General features: G+C 59.4%; 1 protein-coding gene across 1 annotated transcript; it reads right to left on the reverse strand.

Annotated features, from left to right (window-relative positions):
• Positions 1-1,140: 1,140 nt before the first annotated feature.
• CLRN3 (clarin 3) lies at positions 1,141-10,939 on the reverse strand. The gene is made up of 3 exons (XM_036335671.1): positions 10,711-10,939; positions 4,925-5,104; positions 1,141-2,017 (listed from the first exon to the last, which is right to left on the reverse strand). The coding sequence occupies exons 1-3, from the start codon at positions 10,937-10,939 to the stop codon at positions 1,737-1,739; spliced, it is 690 nt and encodes a 229-aa protein (XP_036191564.1). The 3' UTR covers positions 1,141-1,736.
• Between the last annotated feature and the right edge of the window lie 259 nt (positions 10,940-11,198).

The following is an 11,198-nucleotide window of genomic DNA, read 5'->3' on the forward strand; positions in this document are numbered from 1 at the left end:
GAGGCCGGGAGCTGGGACACACCTGGTCAGGGTCCATGCTCAGGGCCCTGAGGGCGGGGGAGGCTGCTGACCCAGGGGCACCGGCCAGGCGCAAGGCGCTGCTTTAACCCGTCCTCCGCCTCTGGCTGTCAGGAGGCCGGGGACAGCGAGACACTCCCGTCTGCATGGACACCACGGTAACTAAACAGAGAGTTGGCTGATGAGGGTCTATTTTGGCTGAATTTACCACCATCCTTTCAAACTAAAAAATATATTGAGCCGCCCTGGTTGGTGTGGCTCAGTGGATAGAGGGTTGGCCTGGGGACTGCAGGGTCCCAGGTTTGATTCCTGGTCAAGGGCACATGCCTGGGTTGTGGGCTCAATCCCCAATAGGGGGTGTGCAGGAGGCAGCCAATCAGTGATTCTCATCATTGATGTTCCTATCTCTCTCTCCCTCTTCCTTCCTCTCTGCAATTAATAAATATATATATATATATAGGCGGCCCAGTACAGCCCGGCCTGCACCCTCTCCAATCCGGGACCCCTAGGGGAATGTCTGACTACCAGTTTAGGCCTGATCCTGCAGGATGTCCGATCCCCTGTGGGATCAGGTCTAAACTGGCAGTCAGACATCCCTCTCACAATCCAGGACAACTGGCTCCTAACCACTCACCTGCCTACCTGCCTGATTGCCCCTAACCACTCTGCCTGCCTGACACCCCTAACTCTCTCCCCTGCTGGCCTGATCATCCCTAACCGCCTCTGCCTTGGCCCCCGCCACCGTGGCTTTGTCTGGAAGGACGTCCCAGAAGGATGTCCCGGAAAATGTCCGGTCTAATTAGCATCTTACCCTTTTATTAGTATAGACTAGAGGCCCTGGTGCACGACATTCGTGCACTGGTTGGGGCGGGGGGGCAGGCCTCAGCCTGGCCTGCACCCTCTCACAGTCCGGGACCCCACAGGGGACGTCCGCCTGCTGGCTTAGGCCTGCTCCCCACAGAGCCAGCTGTGAGCCTGACTCAGGGCTTCTGGCTGAGTTGGGGAGCACACTGACCACCAGAGGGTAGCTCCTGCATTGAGTGTCTGCGCCCTGCTGGTAAGTGCATGTCATCGTGACCAGTCGTTCTGTTAGGCCGATTTGCATATTAGCCTTTTATTACATAGGATATTTATATTGAGCCTCCTTTAGGCTGTAGGGTAAAGATTCTCTCTTTCCTCTATCTTTTCACTTTCTAATCTCTTCCCTACAAACACCCACCTTGGAACCCCAACACAGGTATCTTATACCTCCCATTGGGTCTGTCATGGCAGGACCCAGGGGCCAGGTCATTTGCCCCCGATCTCCTCCCAGCATGTGGTCTGGAAAGGCGAGTCCGCGTCCCTCTGTCCGTGGAGGTCCTCCTTCGTGAGTGGAATGAAAGCGCCTGGCCGCTCCCGCCCAGAACGCGATCGCAGGTGCGGACTCGCTCTGAGTCCCTCAGAGGAAAGGGGTAACACACCTTTATTACCGCAGACAGCGAGACGGGCCAGACAGCCCACAGCCTCGCGATCATCCCGCCGCTCTGACCACCACGCGGACCGGAGAGCTTCCCCTTCCACCTCCCGCCCTCGTGGAGAGGGGCCATCGCGTGTGAAGAACGGGGTGTCTGAGAGACACGGGCCACGCACAGTGTCAGCTAGGGCGGCCCGCGGCCATGCGGCTGTCCAGGCCGGGGAGCGGCCCGTAGCCCAGACCCAGCGACTGTCCGAGGAGGCGCTCAGAAGAGGATGCCGTCCCGCGGGGCCTGCTCCACCGGCTTCCTCTGCTCCTGCCGGCGCCGGCGCCGCGCCCTCTGGAAGAAAACGACGATGACGGCAGTGATGATGCTGAGGAGGAGGACGAGCAGCAGCAGCCAGAAGGAGCTGCCGTAGCTGTGCGCCGTCCCACGGTGGGTGGCCGGCGAGTAGCGTGAGTAGAGCGCCTGGACCAGCACTTCCGACAGGCGATTGGCTTGCACGTTCCCCACGAACAGCACCAAGGCCAGGAAGGCGAAGGAGCCTGGAGGAGAGGAGGACGGGAAATGAGCCGGCCACAGGCCCGGCACGGCACGGTTTCCTGTCGGGGAGTGTGCTCTGCGGCAGCGCAGCTGGATTCTGGGCATGAAACTCCCAGGTCTGTGCGGGCAGCGTGGGCCGAGGGTAAGCCATGTTTCTGACGTGGTGCCCCGGGCTCGGCTTGGAAGCAGGAGGGGTCGCCCTCGGGGAGGAGAGCCTGCCACTGCCTGTGCCTCTGTGTCCTGGGACAGACGGCTCTGGGCGCTGGCTCCCTGTCCTCCTGCCCTGTCCCGCCGCGCCCTGCGACCTGCCTGCGACCTGCCACCGTGCTCCCTCCTGCTCTTGGGGTCCCTGGTGGAGGAACAAATGTGTTGGAGCAGCCGGTTCTGGCCAGGATGGGGCCATGCCAGGCCGCGTGGTGCAAAGGGCAGGCTGGGGTCAGAGGGCATAGGCCTGCATGGTGCAAAGGGCAGGCTGGGGTCAGAGGGCACAGGCCCTGCATGGTACAAAGGGCAGGCTGGGGTCAGAGGGCACAGACCCTGCGTGGTGCAAAGGGCAGGCTGGGGTCAGAGGGCACTGGCCCTGTGTGGTGGAAAGGGCAGGCTGGGGTCAGAGGGAACAGACCCTGCGTGGTGCAAAGGGCAGGCTGGGGTCAGAGGGCACAGACCCTGCGTGGTGCAAAGGGCAGGCTGGGGTCAGAGGGCACAGGCCCTGCATGGTACAAAGGGCAGGCTGGGGTCAGAGGGCAGGGACAGGCGCTGGGTGGGGTGGGGGGTGGTTCTGCTATATTTGTCCTGGAAGCAGAGTCCTCTCTATTCTTTCACAAACTGTGGGAGAAACCCTATCCTCTTCCTCCCCGTTTGTGCAAACCCAGCCCCTTCCCCCGTTCCCTGCAGGCAGGTGACCGCTGCCCTCGGGCCACAGCGTGGGAGAGTATCTCTGTGTGCAAACCCCTCCTGGGCGGAGGTGGGTACCCTGAGATGCCCCCGAGCTCCCACCCTGGAAGCCCACGCGAAGGAACTTGGGGTCCCCGGGGCTCCCTCGGGACAAAGTCCGGCTTCTCCGAGCGCTGGGATCTGGGCTGTGGGAGCTCAGAGGAGGCGGATGGAGCCAGAGGTGGTCCCGGCCTCAGGCCGCTCCGAACAACCTCCCCCGGACACATCAATGTCTCCCATTGTTTTGCGCCCACCCAGCAGCCCCTGTGTGTCAGAGCTGGCCCAGAGCAGGGAGAGGAATGCGGCTGGAATTCTCTGTCAAACACTTCTTTGTTGGGAGGAGTAGGTGGGGAAGAGGGAGTCCGCAGGCCCCTTCCTCCTTGTTTTCCTCCACAAACGCATTGAGCTTCGGGCCTCTCCTGCTGGCAAAGTCCGCTTAGTCTCAGCCGTGGAGAAACAGCCAGCCGGTGGGGAGCAGGGCGCTGTGGACCGCCATCGGGCCCTCTCCCTGCCTCCACCACCTGACAGGCCACTCAGAGCCCACCCAGCCCAGCTCCTGGGTGCACAGGGGTCCCCAGCCAGGGGATGGGCAGCTCCGTGCACTCAGCCCTGCAGACCGAGGAGGTGGCTCCAGGGGAGGGAGGGGGCTATCCCGGTGAGAGTCAGATCTGGGGAAAAGGAGGCTTTCTCGGGGGTTGTTTCCATGGGTGATGAGCCAAGAATGACTGGCAATGTTGGTGCCTTCAAGAGGACCAGGGGCTGCTTAGTGCGAGAGGGGATGCTGGGCTGGCACATCTGGAGGCGCCACACGGGAGGGAAGCAGCGTTCGGTGTTGTGGGCTGTGCCCTGGCCCAGCTGAGCCTGAGGCCCCTGCTTCCCTGGACTCCACAGTGACATGAGCAAGAACTAGAATAATCTGTTCTCACCCTGCCCGTGAGTGCTGCCTTTGGTTGGTGGACCGAGGTCAAGGGTTATCACAGAAATAGCCTGGGACCCTGGCCCTTGGGTGAGGCTATGTGAGCCCCACTGTGAGCGTGGGCAGCAGGAAAACTCGCAGAATGGAAGGAAAGGGCCAGGGCACCTCTCCCAAGGTCTCCTGGCACCTGCCCCCGAGCACCTGCCTGTGCTGGAGAGGGTCTGGCCTGCATCAGATGCACCCCTGGGGCTTACATGTTAGCAGGACCGGCTCCCCATCCTCTCTCAAGACCCAGCTGCCGAATGGGAGAGGGAGGGAGCAGGAGAGAGCTGGCTGCCTGCTGGGGCACAGAGGCACCCGCTAGGCCACACCTCTGGACAGAGGCGGTAGCCTCAGAGCCCTGGAAGCCACAGGGAGAGGCAAACCTCCTGTGACTCAAGCTGGGATCCCGCCTCATGCAGCCAGCAGCCCCACCACACCCTGCCCAGCGAGCAAATCAAACCACCCAGCAACGCCCGCTCCCTCCCGGCTGCCCACGGAAAGGGCGTTGGCACAGTCATGCACGAGCCATGGTTTCAGCCCAGCTGACTGTTGTGATACAGAGACGAGAAGTACTAAGTACGCATGTGTGCACGTATGCTTGTGTGTTCCCATGTGGGGGCAGTGTGCATGCATGTGTGCATGTGTGCGCTTCTGTACAGCACATGGAGCCCGATTTGGAGGTAACCCCATCGCAGGGGCCCGGTGGATGTGTACTGACTTGTGTGGCTTGTTTAACACCTCCCATCAGGTGCTCAAAAGCAAAGCCTGGTGCATGCCATGCGTTTTCACACCTAACACGCCCTCCTCACCCCTCTCATTGCCTCTCACCAAAGCATTTAATACACACTCTTGTTTCCAGGGATGCTGGATAAATGCTATAAATATGCCAAAATAACCCCCCGCCCCCTGCCCCTCGCCCCTCCTCCCCAGCAGCCCCCTCATTGGCATGGCTGACTGGGAGGAGCAGAGGCTGGGGAGGGGGCGCCTGGGAGTAGATCACCTGCCCGGGCGTACTCACCGCTGAGCCCGCTCCAGATGTACACCCCCAGGGGCCCCAGGAACGTCTGGTAGGGGTTGCTGACGCTGTTGTAGAAGGTGAACCCGGCGCTCAGCAGCGACGTGGACAAGCTGATGACCAGGGACAGGATCACCACCGAATGCAGCGTCTTCGGGGCCGAATTGCCCAGTTCCGATAAAACTAAGATAACGTTGGTAAGTACGAGGCCAGAAGGCATTCCTGCGAGCTCTGCGGGCAGGAACGGGATTAGAGCTGGTCGGGCGCGTCTCGGGGACCTGCCTGACAGGACGAATGGGACCCGGGGATCCCCACGATTCCCCTCCAGGCCGATCTTTGAACCTCAGGGTGCAGGGCGGAGCCACAGTGCTTCAGGATAGGGATCCACCCCAACTTTAAAGCCCCCAGGAGAGCAGGGCCCCCTTAGTAGGCTGCTGCAGGGGGCCAACCTTCCCTGGTAGCTCCAGCCTCCGGCCCTCGCCACTCGGCGTCATCACCACGGCTTCCACGTGGAGGCGCGTACAGGGCGGGTCACCCCGAAACCCGAGCCACAGCCAGTAAACTCTCTGCACAGCCTCGTTAGGTATCATTGGTTAAACTACAAACGTAGCCTGCCTGTCACCACCTGGTGCCCAGGTGGGGATGGGTGGGGTGCCAGGGGCCGCCTGCCCTCTGGGAGGGGGGCTGCCTGCCCTCTGGGAGGGGGGCTGCCTGCCCTGAAGGGGCCACCTGCCCTCTGGGGGGGCCACCTGCCCTCTGGGGGGGCCACTTGCCCTCTGGGGGGAGCTGCCTGCCCTCTGGGGGGCCGCCCGCCCTCTGGGGGGGAGCTGCCTGCCCTCTGGGGGGCCGCCTGCCTTCTGGGGGGGGGGCGCCTGGCTGGGACTGGGTGGGACCTCAGGCTGAGCCTCTGGCATCTCCGCTCACCCAGGACCTGCAGCCGTGGGGGGACCCCTACTGCTCTCCATGGGCACACACCTGTTTGGAAACTTAGTGGCAGGGATGCCAGACCGTGGGAAACCGGTGGCCGCCGACACCTGTGTTCAGAGGGGCAGGCTGATGCCAAGGGGCCTCGGGCTGCTTCTGGTCCACGCTCGCCCAGCTTCCCTCGGCACCAGAGTGTGCGGGGCCACATGAAGGCTCCCCAGCCAGGAGGAGGCCACTGGACACTGAACTGGAAAACAGGGGCTTCCGGATGGCAATGCCCTGAGTCCCAGGCGCCTGGAGCGTCTGCTCTCTGCCCTATTAAAGCTGCAGGTGGGCGGTCCTTCGCGAGCGGCCAGCGGCCCACTTTTTCCGAGTAAATTAGAAAGCGACCATCAGGCGAGCTCTGTGTCTGACTGTCCGTGAGACCCAAACACTGACTTTTCCAAAGGGAGTCGTCTTGGCGCCTGATGACTCACTCTCCCATGTGTTAACGTGACAACTCGTCTTCATTTAACGGCCACATTTTACAATTACACTTTAGCCCAGCGGTTCTCAACCTGTGGGTCGAGACCCCTTTGGCGGTCGAACGACCCTTTCACAGGGGTCGCCTAAGACCATCCTGCAGATCAGATATTTACATGACGATTCATAACAGTAGCAACATGACAGTGATGAAGTAGCAACGAAAATAATTTTATGGTTGGGTCACAGCATGAGGAACTGTATTTAAAGGGCCAGAAGGTTGAGAACCACTGAATTCCCTGCCTCACCGGTGTGGCAGCTCCCGCTCCCCTCCAGGCCTGACTCGGACACAGACAATGTGAGCTGGGGACCCAGAGAAAGTCCGCGAGATGAAATGATGCCCCGCAGAGCCTGACAGCTGCTCTCTGCCTGCAGAATCAGCACATACATCGCGTTCCCTCTCTTCCTTTTAGGGGCCAAGCTTTGAAATCAGGAGAACCGCCTCCTGATTGGAACTAATTGCCCGGATATGGGCAGCCCCGGGAGAGAGGCCAGCACGCTGCAGCTGGGGGGTGGGCCGTGGGCAGAAATGTGTCGCCTGGACATCCGGGCTCCCCGTGCGCACAGGGACTTAACCCTCAGGACCCACTTGCCATCTGGCCCTTCTACCCCTGGCCCTGTAAGTCCTGGGAAATCGAGGAGGGGCATGGCTTTGTGGGTGGTGGGGACCGCCTCTGCCCCTCCTCCCGCACCTGGTCACCGGGAGCAGGACCTGGCGGCTTCTCAACCCGTGGGCCACCGTGCACCCTGGAGGGGTGGATGCAGCAAGTCCACAGCTCCCAGGGCGTGGGCTGTCGCAGCTGGTGTCCACAGCGTCTTGGAAAGGTACCAGGGTTCTCTTGGGGAGAAGGGTAGGGTGGTGTCTTTTCTGCCCCCTTACGCTCCACTTCCCTGTGTGGTCAGGTGGCAGATGGGTGAGATGGGCTTTTTATAAATTGTGGAGAAAGCCTCACGTGTTCTCCCTGCAATTAGTTGATTTTGCAGCAGATCCTCTCCCCAGATTATTTTTGGCGTGAGCTGACAGCACAAATTTGAGCTCCCTGAGGACAAACGGGGGGTGGGTGGAGAAGAGGCAGAGGGCAGGGGAGCCAGGTTGCCAGGTCGGGGTGAGACTCCCTTGCGTCTGTCACCCACACACCTGTGCCTGCAGTTCCTGGCAGGTTGGACCTCACTCATGCGAGTCTTTCTCTAGAAAGAATAGACGGTGAGCCCTTCTCGGTGCCCACGCTCCTCACTCGCGTCACAGCTGCTTGGGGGGTACTTTGAGCTGAAGTTAAGTATCCAGGCCTCCGGAGGCGGCAGGGCAGGTGCTCGCGTGGGCACGGAGGGCCTGTCCCTGTCCATCTGGGGGCTGGACAGCCCGATGCTTCCAGGTGATGCTGGTGGAGCTCTGGGTCAGTGAGAGCTGCTCCGGCCATTTGCTTACACAGGCCTCGCCCCCACCTTCCCCAGCTGACCTATTGCTGACCGAGTTCCTTCTTTGCTTTGACATCAGCCATGGTCACTTCATTTGGCTCTTTCATGTCAAAATCCACAGCGCACATGGCACAGTGGGCTGCATCCTAGGGACGTGGAACTGAGCTCTGCAATATTCACCCTCCTTGGAGGTGCTCAGTGTGACCTCCCAGCCACGCAGACACGGTGCACGTCTCCGATGGAAAGGCAATCCGTCCCGCAGGCAGGTTTTCCTGTGCGGCCAGCGATGGAAATAAGCCCCGTGCGGTCACACACCGGCAGGAGAGCGGCATGTGTCGCTGTGACGTGGGAGTTCTGCCGTCCAGGGCACACCCACAGGTGCAGAGCGGGACACCGCGACATACCGGCCACTTACAGCCCCTCTCCCACCTTCTCCGGAGAACTGAGCACGAGTCTCACGGGGGCTAAAATCACCAGCTGGGAAGACTGCCCCTTCGCTGGGGGGGGCGTGGTTTTCCTCCTCCAGCACCTGGGGGCGTGGTTTTCCTCCTCCAGCACCTGGGGGCGTGGTTTTCCTCCTCCAGCACCTGGGGGCGTGGTTTTCCTCCTCCAGCACCTGGGGGCGTGGCCTATCTCCTCCAGCACCTGGGGGCGTGGCTTATCTCCTCCAGCACCTGGGGGCGTGGCTGACTTCCTCCAGCACCTGGGGGCGTGGCTGACTTCCTCCAGCACCCAGGGGCCCACGGTGACTGCAGGAGGTTGGAATGTGGCTCTCCGGGGAATACAGCGGAATAAAGCATCACAGGAGAGAGCCAGGCAAGGCGAGTTCCATCGTCCCAGCTCCTTAGAGCTCCCACGTTGCAGGGGTGCCCACGTGGTCCTGCCGCCTTCATGGCTGACCTTGACCCCGCTGTCCTGCCACTGGACACCGCAGAGCCTCCATCGCACACAGGGCTGCAGAGCCGGGCTCTGGCCCTGTCCTGTCCCTCCTCCCAGCCGCCCAGCGTGTGAGTGGGCCGGGCTCTCAGGAAGCCATTTGTTGCAGATGGGAGCCACCGGCTCCACACAGACGCCGTGGGAGTGTTAAACGCCACAGGGTGCTATTTCCTATTTTAAACTTTCTCAGCGAGTCTGGAGACTCGGAACCTACACACCCTCTGGTTTTGGAAATGCTGTTCCCGTCCCCGAACGTGTGACGGAGTCTTTGAAAGGCTGGGTTTCTAGCCGCTGCACGCGATTCCTCCTTTTCCCTGAGCAGCGAGGCGGGGGCGGAGGAGGGGCGTGGCCTGCGGAAACCGCGGGGGAGGCGAGGCGAGGCGCCGCGAACACCCAAAGACATTGATAACTTGGAACTGTCACCGTGATGCTCCGGTTTAAGACAAGCATTTCATTAACAAACTCACAAACTGGAGCTGGGAGCGGGCGCGAGTGCCCAGGCCCGAACTCCGGCCGGGATGCGTGTAGAAGGGACTTCCAGCGGTTCTCAACCTGTGGGTCGCGACCCCTTTGGTGGTCGAACGACCCTTTCACAGGGGTCGCCTAAGACCATCCTGCATGTCAGATATTTACATTATGGTTCATAACATAGCAACATGACAGTTATGAAGTAGCAACGAAAATAATTTTATGGTTGGGTCACCACATGAGGAACTGTATTTAAAGGGCCAGAATGTTGAGAACCACTGGACTAGATGGTAGAAAAGGACGCCCAGTTAATGCATCAGAGGGAGTGAGGCCACAGCACCCGAGGGCCCCTGCAGGGGACTGGCCTGCGCCGCGGTGCAAAGCAAAACCCACACAAGGCGCTAAGCACGTTACACGTGTTGCTCTCACATTTAGAAAACAGAACGGTGGGCATCCGCACGCCCAGAGTCAAAGCAGGAGCTGGCTTGTCATTCTCAGTGTTTACTTCCCACCCATCGAGAGGGAGCAGGGCGGGCCTAAGAGAGCAGAGAGCAGATGAGGCGTTCTCATAAAATACAGAGTTAATAGAATTAATGGAAATGTAATATCAGGGCCAACAACAGTGGGTATTTTGGAGGTAAAAATGCAAGCTCGAAGTGGTTCAAGAAATGAACTTGAGGTACAGGGATAAGGAATGCGCCCCGTTTCGTTTTCCACTTCCTCTTTTGCTTGGACAGCCGCTCATGAAGCTCTGGATAGAGGCTGTGGCTCCAGCTGACAACCCTCAGCCAACGCGGTTAAAAATTATGCCCCTGCTGGCTGATGGGGGCCGTCTTGCCGCGACACAGCTTTCCTTAATTATTTACTTGTCAATAAACTCAGGAGCTCGCCTATCCACCGCCTCTGTTGCCATGATTCAGACCGTGGTGCGGATAGGCACAGCCAGAACAGAGGAAGCGGAAATAATGATACAGTGGCCGTGGGGATGAACAGATATGAAAAATATCAAAGTTAAAGGAGAGAGGCGAGGCCAGACCCAGCCACCGTGACAATGTAGACTTTATCCCGAGGACAATAGTGAATCATTCAGGGGTTAGGAAAGGGAGTGATTAGATTAGCCTGTTGGAAAGCACACCATGAAGAACGGATTGGAAGCCAGCAGGACTGGCGGCAGGGAGATATGTTGGAGGAAACCAGGGAAGAGCTGGTGGTGAACCCGGCAGCTCTGAGGATGGCAGGAAGTGGAAAGAGTCAAGAAATGTTAAGGGGGAAGAATTGTTAGAGCTCAGTGGCTTGTCGGCTGTCTGTCTTCCCTTCCCAACCCTGGCCTTCTGAAGAGCAAAACCTCGGCCGTATGTGTCTTTGTATTCCATTAAGTTACCTGTGGGCCAGATGTTCAATAAATGTCGAATAAATAGAAAAAAACACATTAACTATGAACAGATATTAAAATATTAGATGACACGAGTCCTACCCAGGTAATTCAACCGTGCTCCCCCCATTCAAATTCGTTCCTCATTTACCTTCAAAATCCTTGTCTGCGTCCCCAAGTCCATGAGTCAGCTTTTGAGCGCTCTGCCCGCGAAAGAGTCCGTAGGTGATGACAATGCTGCCGTTGGAGAAGTCATCACTGACGGCAATGGTGCTGCTGACCCATTGAGGGGTCCCCAGAACAGCGCAGATGACCACGAACGCCCCGAAGCTTGTGAGGAAGCTCGACAAGAACGTCAATGTTTTCGTGGCGGTAGGCATCGTCCCAGGGAAGCGGGGGTCCTAGGGGAAAAGGCAGCTGTATCTCTGCGGAATGTGCGTGGGCCTTATCATTTGGAGTCCGGAACTGAGAAATGGAGTCGAACACTTAGTTGTAAAATATAAGCACTCACTCTTCATAGGAAGGGTTATACCAATGAGCATTGGACTATGAACGTGGTCATAAAGATCTGCAGGAGCTGAACTTTGGTCTGGAGTGGGAAGTTGCTATGGTTACAGCCAGCCAGCAGGAAGGGGGGGG

The sequence above is a fragment of the Myotis myotis genome, unplaced genomic scaffold (genome assembly GCF_014108235.1).
Source record: "Myotis myotis isolate mMyoMyo1 unplaced genomic scaffold, mMyoMyo1.p scaffold_m19_p_15, whole genome shotgun sequence".
In the NCBI taxonomy this organism is placed as follows: domain Eukaryota; kingdom Metazoa; phylum Chordata; class Mammalia; order Chiroptera; family Vespertilionidae; genus Myotis; species Myotis myotis.